Consider the following 16,598-nt stretch of genomic DNA (forward strand, 5'->3'; position numbering starts at 1 on the left):
AGTTGACACTAGAGTTAGCCCTGGATGGGATATGGTATATAAGTTGTTCCTGTTTTAAGTTCCTATTTATACCTAAGGCAAAGTAGGTAAGGGACTTTAGACACATGTAACAGTTGTATTTAAACTTTCATATCATTTAATGGCTTATAAACTGATTCTTATACATGACATTTAAAAATTTTTCACAATGTTCCTATGAGGTAGTATTCCAGATTATTATTATAAATTCCAAATTTATACTAGATGATATATAAAGAAGTACATCTAGTTGGCTGAGAAGTATAAAGAAAATGTAATATTGCTGGGAACTTTAAAAGCACTGAAATAAAACATGTATGTGTATATTAAAATCCTTTATGGTTTTAATTGTATTTTTACTGAAGGAATATAACGTGGTACGTGTAACTGTGCTCTCCCTTAAAAATGACCATGTACAGTGTATTTAGATTTAAAGACTAAAAAAAATTATTGAAACATTCTAGAGAAAATGTATTATTTCTTTTAGTTCCCCTGCTCTCCCAACTCTGTATTTCTCTTTTCTTTCTCTCCTTCCCTGCTTTCCTTCTTTTCTTCTTTCCTTTTCCCCTTTCTCTTCTTTCCTATTTTTTTTTACCTTCAACTCTTGTTTTCTATGTTCTGAAAAAATTACGTATCATCTAAAGACTAGGCAGGACATCTAAGATCACTCACATGACAGTTCATAGTTCATACTGTCTTTTATAGCAAGACTTGTCTGTCAAGTGTCCTGTATGTGGCTTCTCTGTAGCTTGGGGTTCTCAGAGCTGGCTTCCAAGAGGAAGTATTCTAAGAAACAGAAAGTAGAAATTGTTGGTTTCTGATGGCTTGGACTGGGAAGCTGGTCATTTGTCATTTCTGTCATAATCTCTTGGTCAAAGCAGTCACAGAGCTTGCCCGGACCCAAAGGGAGGGGTTATAGTTCCCACCTTGAGTGAAAAGCATGTTAAAGAATGTGTGGCTATTCTTTAGTCCACCATGCCTAATTACTGAAAACTTTTTAACATCATGAATCTATTTAATAAATGAATGCTAACTTTTTCTGCTTGAAATATATACACACACATACTATCTATAAATATTGACTAAAATTTTGAAAGCCCTGCTCACTCTTAGTAAAATTACTGGAACAGTATATTATGGTTGCATGTCGTAATTGTTTTATGTAATGTTCTATTACATAAATGTTCTATTACATAAAATGTCTTTTATGTAATGTTCTATTTTTTTCCAAGACCTAATGAAAATATGACTGGGTTTTTCATATAAAAAAATAGCCATTTCAAATTGAACTTCTTGGGGCACCTGGGTGTCTCAGTCAGTTGAGCGTCTGACTCTTGACTTCAGCTCAGGTCATGATCTCACAGTCCTGAGGTCAGGTTCCGTGCTGGGTGTGGAGCCTGCTTAAGATTCTCTCCTCCCTCTTTCCCTCTCCTGCATGCTCATGCGCTCGCTCTCTCTCTCTCTCTCTCTCTCTCTCTCAAAAATAAAGAAATAAGTTAATTAATTGCACCTCTTGGATACTTCAGTTCAAATTGGATCTTGCTCCTTTCTTTCCCCAATATTGTACTTTTATTCCTTTCCTGATAATCGATTTGATGGCAAGCCTCTTCATCTTATTTTGAATAGCCTTCTTTTTCCTTTGTACCTTGTTGTGTTACAAAATAATCATTTGTATTTTAGGGTGTTTGGTATATTGGAGGTTAGAAGCCATTATTTGAGTTTTTCATTAGAGGATTTAGTGATCAATAAGTTGCTACTTTGTACTAGAATCTGATTGTTGGACATTATCATATAGATGTATGTATAAGTTTCATTTTAGAAAGCAAAGGTTTAGATTTTTGGCAGAGTGTAAGAAGAAAGTGATACTAGTTTTGGTGACAGTTTTTTTCCAGATTATGCAAGGTATCAAGTATATTTCATGCAAGTAAATAGAACATTAATTATTTTTACAAATATATTTTTGCTAAGTAAAGGGAGATACTATCATTTGGTTCTCTAATATTTCTCTGAATTTTACATCAAAGTTGTATTATAATACCAATTTAAAGATATTGTGCATTTCATATGGGCTCAAAACACTAACGGGCAACATCCTTTTGACAAAATTCTCTTGGACAATCTACTCTGTGCCATTTCATATTGTTCTGAATCTGTTATCTGTGCTTTAAAAATTTCTGGGGATCATCTGACTCTTAATTCATGTCTTTTCCAGCATGTTCTCTCTTAAGCATTGATACTTTGAATTATTGGGACACCCTGATTTCACCACCCCCCTCCCCCATTTATATACATATGAAAGAGAGAAGATCATATGTTATCTCACTTGACTTAAAAAACAAAACAAAACAAAACAAAACAAAACAGCGGTGCTTGGGTGGGTCAGTTGGTTAAGTGTCTGGCTCTTGATTTTGGCTCAGGTCACGGCCTCATAGTTTGTGGGATCGAGCCCTGTGTCATGCTATTAGCATGGAGCCTGCTTGGGATTCTCTCTCCCTCTTTCTCTCTGCCCCTCCCCTGCTCGTGCACTCGCTCGCTCTCTCTCAAAACAAATAAACTTTAAAAGAAAAAAACAAAAAACATCTATTAAAATGACCCTTAAACATATTTATGACCTTAACCCACTGAGGCAGGGTAAAGGCTCTTTCCCATACATTTCCCATTTCCATTGGAAAATAATCCAGTAATAATTACTGTAAAAGCAAACATGATGATAGAAAGTAGTATATAAAAACATCTTGCTTTGTCAGTAGAGACAGGCAAAATTCATGGCATGTCTAGTTGTGTAAAAATTTTAGGTCAAATGTACTGTTGCTACACATGTGAATCATTACTCTGTAGAGGCAGCTAAACAATGAAACAAAGTAAATAATGATAAAACTAATTTATAATGAACCAAAAGATAAGCTGCACCATACAACAATTCAAGTATATTGATACACAGTGATGTTCTTTTGGAAAATTGCCAGTGTTTTAACAATGTTCTGATGCACATTATCAGGAGTTTTCTATCCTTCACGAGTATTGAGTGGCAGCCAGATTGCTAAGTGACTCACGTATTAGAGAGCTCGGTGTCCTAAGTTCTTACGTGTTCTCTTTATGAATTTCCTTTAGCACGGCGCTCACTAATGTCGGAGTGGAGGGCCATTAGTCGTTTGTGGATTGCATATTTTGCAGCAGTTTTAGAGCAGCAGCACTCCAGCATTCCCACTGTAATCCCTGGACCAGCAGCATTGGCTTCATCTGGGAACTTGTTTGTATTAACAGAATCCCAGGCCTTGCCCCTGATGTTTTGATTAGAATCTTCATTTTAACAGGATTCCCAGGGGATTCTAGTACATTAAAGCAGAAGGGAGTACACAAACTGTGGTGTGTATAGCAATCACTTCCTAGCACTGCCCCGAGAAATTCTGATGCAGCAGGACTGAAGTGGGCCCTAAGGGTTTGCATTTTTAAGAAGCTTCTAAGGGTGAGTGATGCTGCCAGTCTGTGCATCATTTTGAAGAGCAGTTTCCTAGCAAGAGTCAAATCAGTTTCTTCCTACAACCTTCCTCATAGTAAGTATTTTAGGATTTTTAGGCCACATGATCTCTGTTGTACCCATTCAGCCAGGCCAGTGTCGTGCTCAAGAAATAGGTAAATGAATGGATCTGGCTGAGTTCCAGTAAACTCTATAAAATATAAAAACAGAGGAGGTCCCACTTTGGCCATCAAGCTGTATTTGCTCACCCTTTATGTAAGTGGCCCTCAAGTCCCCCAGTGGACCACTTAATGTGTCAACAATTGTATTCAGCTGAAGTTAACATAATCTATAGTGATGCACACACACAAGTCATTTTCTTTTTTGTAAGAAGCCCAGATGTCAGTCATTGTAGTTGCTTTAGCTGCTTATGGATGTTAGGGCCAACCAAGGTCTTTGTGATTCTCTTGGCCTTCTCCCAGTGGTCCCAAATGACTATTGCAAATGCAGTCATCATATTTGCAGTCCAGCCAACCAGGAGAAGAAACCTAAAAGGCTCACTTCCCAGCTCAGCCAGCCCCATCTTTAAACATGCTCATCGCAAACCTACATTTGCTTATAGTTCCCTGGACATGCCTAAGTGCAGGTGAGGCTGGGAAATACAGTCTTTTACCTAGGCATGCTCTTGTCTCCCAGATCCTGGTTTTGTTTTAAGGAAGAAACAGATTGGATAGTGTGTAGACAAACTAGTAGTTCCTGTCACACTGCAGGCTATATTTTGAGAATAACTGATTTGTTACAGTTTAGTGAAAATTGTTAGTAGACCAATAATATGATTAGAAGCATTTTTTGGGTAATAGTGTGCTTTCATTCATTCTGTACATATGGATACATTTTGAAATATATAAAATGTATAATTTCACCTGTAATTAGTCTATGGTTAGTTATTCTAAACAAATACACTTGAACTTAAATATCTTGAGTGTTGCATCTGTCTAAATAGCCACTTTGGGGAACAGGAGTTATACAATGCAGAAGTGGCTTGAGCCAAGGACTTTAGAGTGAGAGTTAGGTTCAAATCCCAGCCTAGTGACCTTGGACAATCTCGTTAACTTCTGGAGCCTGAGATATTTTCATTAGAAGGATAGTTACAATACTTAACTGGCATCATTAAGGGCTAGAGATGATGAATGTAATGTGCCTACCTAAGGGACTAGCTTTCAGTAAGTTGTAATTATGATTAATTAATTAATAATTAATGATTAATCCAGTGAAATTAATTTGGTCATTAACAGGTGGTCCAGTCTTTTTCCTACATATTAACTGAAATAAACATGCTTTTGTAAATACTGATATAGCCATGTGTATGTTTATAAGTTATGTTTCTTGTTACATTAATAATAAGAGAAATAGAATGGAAAAAATAATCTTCAAAAAGGTGATATTTGCTTAATTTTATTTGAGCATTTTCAACACATGACAGGTTTCCAGACTTTTTAGAAGAGAAAGGCAAAAGAATAAAGATAGAGCCAGTGACTCTGCCCCAGCCCTGCTCATGTAATTTTTCTTAATACTTTAGAAGATTATGCTGTGAACTTCTTAAGCGCCTTTACCACTCAAGTGAATTTAATTGTTTTTCTATCTGCTGGCACTTCACGATTGTTTCTCCAAAGATTTTTCTTTTAAACCTACATTTACTTTTGTTCTATTATAGATAATAGGGTTGTGGGATGCTTGACTTTATTATGTGTATTTCTGTAGACACTTCTTCTTTCTGCTGTCATCTGTAACATGTGTCCAATTTGAAATGAGAAATGGGAGAATCATATTATAATTAAGGTTCCTGAAGCCTGAATTAACTTTTGATAGAAATGACTTTTATAATTTGACAAAATTCTACAAGATATTATTTCTCATGCAAATAGCAATTTATATTGAGTTTCAACTGATAAACTCTTCATAGAGTCAAAGAAAATTACACAATTGAGAATTTGGGTGATAAATCAAAAAATAGTAGTTAAATTGAAATGAAAGTAACACAGACTGCTTTTATACTCATTTGTATGTTTGACCTGGTTTGCATGTGTTTTCACAATTTTTTAACTGTTATTTGCAGCTGGATATTGCGTGATTACATACATACTTGGAGTTGGAGACAGACACCTGGATAACCTTTTGCTAACAAAAACAGGTATTAAATCATGGCCACCAGTAGATGTATATATTTTATATGCCGGTGATTTCTACTGTGGAATCTGCTTAGTAAAACAAAATAAGTTGCATAAAACAAAATAAGTTGCAAAATGTGGTAGGCACATTGCATAAGTGAAGAAAAGTCAAATAGTCTTTTTTTTTTTAATGTTTATTTTTAAGAGAGAGAGAGAGAGAGACAGAGCTCATGAGCACAGGAGGGGCAGAGAGAGAGAGAGGGAGGAGAGAGAGTCCACAAGTGGAGGAGGGGCAGAGAGAGAGAGGGAGACAGAGGATGCAAAGCAGGCTCTGTGCAGAAAGCAGAGAGCCTGATGCGGGGCTTAAACCCATGAACTGTTGAGATCATGACCTGAGCCAAAGTTGGATGCTTACCTGACTGACCCACCCAGGCACCCCTGAAAAATCATATAGTCTTAAAAGTCCCTTCATATGGTACCTTTGAAAGAAACTCCCATTCTTTATTTTTTTTAATTTTTATTTATTTATTTATTTTGAGAGCACAAGCTAGGGGAAGAGGTGTGTGTGTGTGTGTGTGTGTGTGTGTGTGTGTGTGTGTATGGAGAGAGAGAATGAATCCCAAGCAGATTCCACGCTCAGCGTGGGCTTAATCTCACGACCCCGGGGTCATGACCTGAGCTGAAATCAAGAGCTGGACACTCAACTGACTAAGCCACCTAGGTGCCCCCAAAACTCCATTCCTTACAAAGAATCACTTCAGTAGTAATTCTATGGGTGGTCTTCTCGCTCTTCCTTCTGAAAATGCCACCTTTGGGGGAAAGCCCATAATAATGTATGCAAGCAGTTGAGTTAGTGTTACTGCTTACTTACAATGTTACTTACTTACAGCTCTAGTTAGTGTTAGAATGAGCTCACATTAATCCCTGTCTTTAATTTTTTGCTTTTCCCCTTGGAGTTCCATGGAATAATCATTCTCATCCCCCTCTTCGTGATAATTATTTAGCCCCTTGGCTTTAACACCATCTTGAAGCAAACAACTTTCAAACTTACAGCACTGTACTTTAGTCCATTTCATTAAGCTTCAGACTGAAATATCCAACCACTTACTTGACTTCCAAATTATATGGTCAGTTGTAAAAGTTGTTCCCTTCCTCCACTACCTGCTTAATAATACCTGCTCCTCACCTAATTTTTTCCCATCTCAGTAAATTGCAACATCATCCACCCAGTTGTTTAAGCCCCAGGCTTAAGAGTCATTTTTAATTCCACTCTTGGCCTCATTTCACATATCAAACCTATTAGCAAATCTTGTCTACTCTTCACCTCCAAAATGGATCATGAAGTTATCCACTCTCTTCATTTCCACTCCTTTGACTCCATTTGAAGCCACTACCATCTTTTGCCCAAACTATTTGAATAAAATCTGAACTCTTTACTGTGGTGCTTGTGGCTTGCCCACACTGACCAATTTGATTGTGTAATGTCAATACTCCTGCCTCAGACTAATGCCCTTGTTTTTCTCTCTGGAAAGCTCTTCTCTCAGATCTTTGCAAATCTGACTTTGGTTATTGAGTCTAAGTTTGAGTGGGATCTCCTTAGAATAGCCTTTTCTAACTCTCTGATCTGAAATGGCTTCTGAAATGTACTTGCCACACCACCCTTCTCCATTACTCTCTATTATTGTTTCGGTTTCTGTAAAGCACTTACCACCAGCCAAATTTATTATCATTTTTTGTACGATAAAACAAAGATTTATTGAGCAACTGCTGTGTGTCCGGTATTGTTCTGGGTTCTGGGGATACCAAAATGAACAGAACAGACACAAATCCAGGTCCTCATGGAGCTTGTTGATCTTCTCATCATCTTCTCCCATTCAGGATGCAGGTTCCATGGGAGCAGGGACCTTGTCCATCCAGTTTGCTACCATTCCTCCAGAACCTTGAACAACACCTAGCTAAAGTGATTGATAGATCACTGTTGAACTAATGAATGAGTAAATAATTCTTCTCTTCTGTGTAGTCTTTTCTTCCCTGGGCTAAATAATTCAAGTTTCTTCAGTCTTCCACAGAAAATAGATTTTAAATTACTCTTAAAATGGTCTGTCAGGTAAGAACATTTTCTGTTTTGTTAGTATTCCTCCAGATTGTGATACCGAGAATTTAACACCTCAAACGTAATTTAATATATCAAATGTAGTCTAATTATTAATATATAATTATTAATTCACAGAATCTAGAATTTCATATATTAGTGTGAAAAATTATCTGTGACAGAATTTGCATGTGGGATTCATGTCTGTGTCAAGGCCAGGCTGTCCCTGTAGTAACTAGGACCACAGAATGTTGTGGAGGTTCTCGCCAAATTTGCCAGTGTAGCAGAGGATACTTAGAAAATGTTATGGTGTATTTGGAGAGAATTTTAATTTGGAAGAAGTTTTCCTGTGTTGTTCCTTAATGCTCTGATATTTTAATTGAATCTTTTAACCACAAGAATCAAAGTACCAAAGTGATTCTGTTTGTTTTTGTATTGAAATTATTTTATAATTATTTTATAACTACAATACAATTATTTAATGTATAGAGTGCCATTACATCTATAATGTTATTTTCACATATCTTGTCACATACCTTGTCTCTTCTTTTGGAAATTGATAAATAATAGACCTTTTTCTTTTGGACTTTGAGAACTGCTCTGTCTTTGTGTGTGTGTGTGTGTCTGTGTGTGTGTGTGTGTGTGTGTTGGGGATTTTTAAAAATAAGATTTGGAAATCAGAGTCTATTTAATACACTTCTGTGGTCCAGTTCACAATTAATTTGTTTTAATGGAAATAGAATATAAAATTTCAGAAGCAGGTTTTAAGCATCTTGTCACCAGTTTTCCACTAGAGGGTGCTCTAAATATGACTTTAAAAATCAAAAACTTATAATGTGCTAGATGAGAGACATGTTCTCTTTCTTTTGAAACGGCATTTCTTTTGGTTATTTTTTCTTAACTGGTCTTTAATTATTTCATTATTGATATCATACAGTTAGCATTTTAAGTCTTACTTGCTAGGATTAATGCCTTTAATTTTCAAGTTTAGTTTTAATGAAATTAGATTATATAAGGAAATACCAATTATATCAGGACAAATGCAAGTATGATGTATTCCTCAACCTCTAAAAATTTGTAATAATTTATTTCAAAATGTTTTGTGTTTATAGTCATTTTTTACTGACAGTTTATATTTCAAAGTGGTTTTTACATAGGTGATATAATTAGACTTTGTATAATTTAGACAAGTATTACATATTAAATTATATACATGAATTTTGAATGTGGTTCATTGCAGGAAATACACCTTAGAACTTGTAGTTAAAAAATGCCTCAAGTATCATGAAGCTCCTCCATTGTGAATTTGGGTTCCACTATGTCTTAGGCACAGACTGTGACGTATTAAAACTTTAAAACTTTAGATTCTCTTATGTAACTCTCCAGTCTCAGTGTTGATGGTGCAGTTTTTATTATAAGTAACATTGCTCCCATTCTTCAGAATAAAATACCTTTTGTCTTCTTATCTGCCAGCTTGAGCAGGTGTAGTATCCATGACTTTGCTTTCAGATGAAAGTGGTTTGGAATTGTAAGTAGAGTTCCACTGATTCTTCTGTGCCCAGTTCCTTGTCATGAGAGATGGAGCAGAGAGGAAGAAGATACTTAGATTTCATTTTATTGGGGATCTCTTGGAGATTTGCCCCCAACACACTGTTCCACCTGTAAACTTAGATGAGACACAAGAGCGTTAGATTGATAACTTTAGAAGTGTGTGGAAGAAAATGTTTCACTGCATAGAAAGAATTTCAAAATGTATACAACAATAATGTGCAAAAAGGCAAAATATGAGACTCAATTACAGATTTCCCAGAAATTTTTTTGCCTGGGTTTATTGGTGTGTTGATACTTTAGCTTGGTTGAAGTATCCTCAGCTTGTCCAGCAGAGGGCATTGTGTGTCCACCATAAATGTGACAGTCTGTTAATTCCTTTGTCAGTGTATTGCCCTGTGGTCACTTATAACATTGTTTTCCTGAAGCAAATTTGTAGTGAATGGTATTTCACTTATCAATGCAGTGATGTAGCATTATTTGGGCAAGAAATTAAAAATTTAAGCTCTAGAATGGGATTGGAAACATGAATTTCTTTCAGAGCTGGTATCCTTTGAGGAAGCTTTCAGAAGTTTGTTCAGGGTTATTTGATTGTGACAGGACTCAAAGCCTGATTTGGGTTTATCTCAACTGTGGGGAAAAATTTTTTTATTGTTTATTTTTTAAAATTTGAGGGGGAAAAACCAGGACTGGTATAACTGAAAAACTTTATTGTTTATGATTTACAGACTTTATAACAGAATGAACATTTATATCAGTATATAAATAAGTGAAAAACATTCATAAATGAAAACAAGGAGCTAGATATCTGTAGTAAATGGAAAGTTCCCTGTAGTTCCTGAGGATGGCTCTTCTAATCTGGAGCTGTCCATTTGTACAGTGAAAGGAGTGGTGACTCTTTGTCTGTCTCAGCACTTCAGAGTAACGCTCTCTGAACCTTTTGTCACAAAGCCTGAAGGTAAGAAAGTCATTGTTCCCTAATTGGAAACTTTTCTTCATCATTCTTTAACTTTATGTCAAATTAATGCACATCCTTTTTTAATTCTGAGGAATAGTCTCACATAGGAGTTAATGTGTCAGGATCTAAAGTAAACATCTTTAGTTTTAAATTGCCCCTCCACCATTGGGTGACTTTGGGTAAGTTGTCTCTCTCTATGACTCAGTCTCTTTTCTGAATGTGCCCATAAGAATAGAACCTCTCTGCCTGTGGTGTGTGAGAGTTGAATGAGATAATGTGGGCAAGGTTTTGTACGTATTGAGCATATAGTCAACATTTCTTAAGGACTGGCTAGCTATTATGGTTTTCTTTGTTGGTTTACTACCAAGAAAGAAGAATGCCTTCCTTTTTTGGCTTATGTAGCTTTTTTATTTGCAGTCTTAATTTTAGAGATAAAAATATAATTAATGTATTTCAAAAATTTCTTTTTCCCACTCTTAAAAATACAAACTCCTTTCAGTTACTGCCTTTTAAATTCTGTTTTGATTGGCTCTTTATTTTAGTAGTGTAGGAAGGTTTATGAGAGAGAAACAGTCAATTTTATCATGGATTTAATGTTATTCTTTCTGTTTTAAGGTAAATCTTGATATTTTGAAAGTAAATATGTTTGTTTAAGTGTTTTATTTTTTTCTTAGGGTATAACACAGTAGTTCAAAATCTTCTATAGGGAGAACTTAGTTACTACTCAAATGGTGATGCTTCCTAAGCTATTTGTATTTAAGTTAATTAGTTTGGTAGGTTAAAAATACTGTAAAATCTAAATCTATAGACTTACTTTATTAAAAAAAATATTTAATGTTTATTTATTTTTGAGAGAGAGAGAGTGTGAGCACAGGAGGGGCAGAGAGAGTGGGAGACACAGAATCTGAAGCAGGCTCCAGGTTCCTTCAGCATAGAATCCCATGCGGGGCTCAAACCCACAAACCATGAGATCATGACCTGAGCCAAAGTCAGACTCTGAGCCATCCAGGCACCCCAACTTGCCATTACAAAAAAATTATTTATTTTGCTAAAGAGAGTGGGGGAGGGGCAGAGAGAAGGGGGGAGAGAGAGAGAATCCCAAGCCGGTTCTGCCCTGACAGTGTGGAACTTGATGTGGGGATCAATCCCATGAACCATGAGATCATGACATGAGCCAAATTCAAGAGTTGGACAATTAACCGACTGAACCCCCCAGGCACACCGAAATCTATAGATTTACTTTCTTAATGTGCTTGTTTATTCCCTGGGACTTGAGAGAAAGGGGCATAAAATGTTTTATGCAGTTGGTAGGCACCTAGTAAATGCTTTTAAAATGAACAAATGATGGGGCGCCTGGGTGGCTTGGTCGGTTAAGTGTCCGACTTCGGCTCAGGTCATGATCTCACGGTCCGTGAGTTCGAGCCCCGCGTCGGGCTCTGTGCTGACAGCTCAGAGCCTGGAGCCTGTTTCTGATTCTGTGTCTCCCTCTCTCTCTGCCCCTCCCCTGTTCATGCTCTGTCTCTCTCTGTCTCAAAAATAAATAAATGTTAAAAAATTTTTTTTTAAAAATAAAATGAACAAATGAAGTTTTTTCATGTTATTTTTATCCATCTTTAGGGTTTCTAGAATAATCTGTTTTCCTGCCTAAACTTATTTTTACTGTAGACTATAGACATAGTAGTATTTACCAGTTTGCTTTTTCTCAGTTGATGTATGCAAAAGAGAATCAGGCACATAACACCACCCCTTTTTAATCCATAAATACTTTTTTAGTCTCTATTAATCATTACTTTAGATGCTTAGACAATGACAAGGACTCACAATCATGTGAATAATTTTCTTTTCAGACATTATTTAAAATATGATATTTTGAAAATTTCTTGAATTTTCAGTATCAGAAATCTGGCAGTCTTTTTTTTTTTTTTTTTTTTTAACATTTATTTATTATTGAGAGAGAGACACAGAGTGTGAGCAGGGGAGGGGTAGAGAGAGAGGGAGACACAGAATCTGAAGCAGGCTTCAGGCTCTGAGCTGTGAGCACAGGCCCAACGTGGGACTTGAACTCACGAACCATGAGATCATGACCTGAGCTGAAGTCAATCACCTAACCAAATGAGCCACCCAGGCACCCCTGGCAGTCTTCTTATACTTAATGAAACCTATCATAAAGAAATTGTTAATGGTGCCTTAAAAGGTGCTAGGTTTTTTTCTTGTTTGTTTGTTGTTGTTGTTGTTTGTTTCTTTTTTAGAGAGAGGGAGAGGGACAGATGGGGAGAGAGAGAGAGAAAATCTTAAGCAGTCTCCATACTCAAGTGTGGAGCCTGATGTGAGACTCAAATCTCACAACCATAAGATCATGACCTGAGCTGAAATAAAGGTCGCTTCACCAATTGAGCCACCCAGGTGCCCTGGTGCTGTATTTAGAAGGACATTGTTTCCTCTCATTAGAAGTAATAGAAAATGATAAAGTGCTATATATACTCTTTATGCCTAAGGAGCTGAAAATTACATCACGGAGAAAGTAACTTAGTATGAAGAATGTGCTGGGTTTCTATGAGCTACACATTCCAGTAGAAGTACGCATTCCAGCAAAAATACCTGGAAGCTGAAATAATCAATGCCTTTGCAGGTAATACATAGGTTGGTTAGATTGATTTAGGTCAGATTGTGGAGACAAACCAATCTGTTTCCTTTTGTATCACCTTTTATATGGCAAAGCTTGATTCATTGAAGTAAAACAGTAGATTAGGACATTACTTTTTTTTATGTAAGTTTTCTTATCAGGTGATATATTTCTTAAAGCTGGGTAGACACTGTATTTGTTTTGCAATACATAATTTGGAGGGGGTTAATTTTTAATGAACTTTAAAGCATTCAAGTTCCACCATAGACTAGCAACCATAAACCAGATATAAAAAGTTAGGACATTTTTATAGTGACCCCTCGAACAAAAGAGGTGTCAAATTTAAAAGTAATGGGGTTGCACAACACAGAGAAACAGTAACCATTGGTATCAAGTATGAGTTTTTATTCACTGATGTGATTCACCTTGCCACTGTGTCTTCCATAGTGATCTAACAATAAGAGTTGTATTAGTCAATGTAAAGTAGATCAGAAGTCCTCAGACTTTGTCTTGTGTCAGTATCACCTGGAGAGCAACTTAAACTATAGATTGCTGGGCCCCAGGCTCAGTTTCTGATGCAGCCTGGATGGTAGGCCTGAGAATTTAAGTATCAAAGAAAACTATCCATAATTATCTGAAAACGTTATTAAAATTCTGAAAGTTTGTATATATTTAGAGGCTGGATTCTCTTCTTACTTAAATCAAAATAACACAGTAGAAAGAAACAAATATGAGAATCTAGCAGTCACCTATTAAACCAGACATTAAAGAGGTTTGCAAAATGAAAGGAGTGCCACTCGTCTTATTAATTTTTTTGTATTAGAAAAGTTATTATTCATAAAAAATGTTAAAATGTTCACATTTTTAGATTAATATTTTTGGAAGGTCTCAGTTTTAATTTAAAATGCAGGAAATATCTATAGAAGTAACCCAACTAAGACTTATTTGGGTCTTCAGTAATTTTTAAGAGCATAACATTTTACACAAAAAAGTTTTAGAATTAATATCAAAGGCCGTTTTTTAGGTTTTTAAAAAATCTATAAAGGGTTTCTGTTCTGTTTTAGACATTAAAACAGTTCTGCAGAAGAAAATATTGCAGGGAATAGATCCTTTATTGGCTTTAATAAGTGTAGGAAAAATGAAAATGAAGATCATTTAAAAGTTTTTCTTGAATAGAAATGGACTATATAATCAGATATACTACATAGATATGTTTTGCCCCCCTTTCATTAGTTAGCTAAATTTTGTTCCTATTATCAGAAACCTAAGATCTTAACAGTTGAATGTGAAAAAATAAATTATATGAAATATTTAGCAGATAATTGGAATGTCTATACTGATCTTTACTTACGTATGTCTTATTGTTTTCGTTACTCAAAAACTATTACTAAAAATATCTCATCATTACTGTGCTTTTAACTGTAAGTGAAAATAGCTCTAACCAAGTATATCATAAGGGCTTAACGAATAAGCATTGGGAACATGCAGAGTGTAGCTTAGGGAGCGTTTTTAATTCTAAAAATATAGGTTCCATTGTATCAGTAAATGGTTGTTCACTACCTTCTTTGTTTCTAGGTTTCATAGTAGGGCAACTTCAACATTCACATGAAGAAACATAAGAAAAATACAACATTCACATACGAAATATAAGGCATTCTGTGGAAAAATAGTGAAATGTCAGGTTGTATGCCAAGAAACTGAAGACTGGGAAACTTATTATAGAGTAGAGTGGCAGGGAAGAATATTTGAATTGGGGAATTGTGTGGGATTTAAAAAAAAATTGAGTTTGGATTATAGGGAACAGAAGAAAATTGTCAAATAGAAGGTATAAGAGAGTTGTGCAAAAAATGGAGTAAGTACAATTTTGAGATTGGTCACATGTAATTATTGTATAGACAAAAGGGAAATTAAAAAAAACTGCTATAAAATACAGTTCATTTCAGCAATATCTTTTGTCTTTAATCCAAGAACTACAAATACTTTGAACCACAGTTTTAGAAATAAGTTCATGTCACTTATTCAAATAACAAGAAAATTTAATTAGCACATCTTATTCCCTTTGTATTGCAAGTCAGGGACAAAAGGAGGTGTTTGCAATCAACAAACATTCAGTTTGTTTTATGTACACTTTACCTCTTGATTGTTTAAGATTAATAAATTTGTTAATAGATTTGAATAAGCCCATACTTCCTGAATTTCTTAATTAAACATTTTTTAAAAAATTTCATGAAGTGCATTTATAAAATCATTGTAAGTTTCATTTTAGATATTAACTTTAAAAGAGCCGCTCCCTTTGGTATCTGCAAGGATGAATTTTCTTAAAACATTAATAGCCTCTTTTCAAAATACATGACTCTTTGAACTTGCAAAGCATAATAATGGTTTCATTGTTAGATACTGAATCTTTTATACCTTATAATTAAGCAGTAATCCTATTCTTTGAGAGTTTTCTTATAAGAAAGATAGAAATATACTCTCCATTTGCAAGCAGTGATGCATAGCCCACATTGGACTTCCAGTAATGCCTGTGGTGAGACAGAGAAAAGTGGGGCTAGGTTTCTTATTAAAGGATGGAGCCCATTAAATAAACCATGTGTGATGGCTGATACAGTTTGATACTAGGATAGCATGATTTATTAAAAATCAGTTTGAATCAAAGAGGGGTCAGATAGGTTATCTGCTCAAGTGCTAAGTATCATTAGAAATTATATTGGTAACAGAACAAAACAGCATTTAAAAAAAATTTTTTTAATGTTTACTTATTTTTGGGAGAGAGAGACAGAGAGTGTGAGCAGGAGAGGGGCAGAGAGCACGAGACACAGAATCTGAAGCAGGCTCCAGGCTCTGAGCTGACAACACAGAACTTGATGCAGGGCTCAAACTCATGGACCACGAGATTATGACCTAAACCGAAGTCAGACCCTTAACCGACTGAGCCACCCAGGCGCCCTGAACAAAACATTATTTAAATAATTAAACAAAACCAAGGAAAGCTTATCTGTACCTATAATGTAAGTTTTTCATCTCTTTACCTTTTGAAGGGTAGACTGGTATTTGTCTAACAAGGTAGAAAACAAATGGGAGCTCCAGAGTGAGAGGAAAGCACAGAATGAAGTGCTTAGCTTAGCTACAGGGAATACACATTTAGTTTAAGGAAATGGAACCCTTAAGAGAAGTTGATCAGGACTTTTTACCAAATAATGGAAAATTGAATGATAGCCTGCTTCCTTGGACCTTAAGCATTAAGAAATGATGCTTTCCCAGTAAATACTACAATTATCCAAACTCCTTGTTCTAAAAGTACTTTCTCATCTTTTTGGAATCATGAACTTCCCTTGGGGATTTGGTGAGGTCTATGGCTTTCCCCCCAAAATTAATTTTATTGTAGTTAGGGACCTCTGAAGTCCATTTTGGAATTCTGAAATGGTGTTTTTCAATCATGAGTAATACACAGAACTGTTTTAAATAGAAGTAAAACCCATTGTGCTGAGTTTATAATCTTAAATATGTACAAGGTAAAGCTGATACTAACTTCTTGTGTGTCTACTCTTCTATACTATAAAATAAAAATAACTTTATAAATTAAATCATGTTACAAACTAGCAAAATGCAATCCAACAACATTAATGTGACAGATGAAATAATATTGTAACTAAATGTCACTTGCCATGTGAATATGGTACAGATAGTATAGTGTGAGTTTGTGTTCAGAACACTGTAAATATATCTCATGT

General features: G+C 35.5%; 1 protein-coding gene across 2 annotated transcripts in view; it reads left to right on the plus strand.

Annotated features, from left to right (window-relative positions):
- The window catches only part of PIK3C3 (phosphatidylinositol 3-kinase catalytic subunit type 3), a 140,677-nt gene that overhangs the window by 95,831 nt on the left and 28,248 nt on the right, over positions 1-16,598 (plus strand). For both annotated transcript variants that reach the window (XM_007081803.3, XM_042962956.1), the window contains one exon: positions 5,592-5,666. In XM_007081803.3, the coding sequence (XP_007081865.2) occupies positions 5,592-5,666 (75 nt within the window). The remainder of the gene's footprint in view (positions 1-5,591; positions 5,667-16,598) is intronic.

The sequence above is a fragment of the Panthera tigris genome, chromosome D3, assembly GCF_018350195.1.
Source record: "Panthera tigris isolate Pti1 chromosome D3, P.tigris_Pti1_mat1.1, whole genome shotgun sequence".
In the NCBI taxonomy this organism is placed as follows: Eukaryota; Metazoa; Chordata; class Mammalia; order Carnivora; family Felidae; genus Panthera; species Panthera tigris.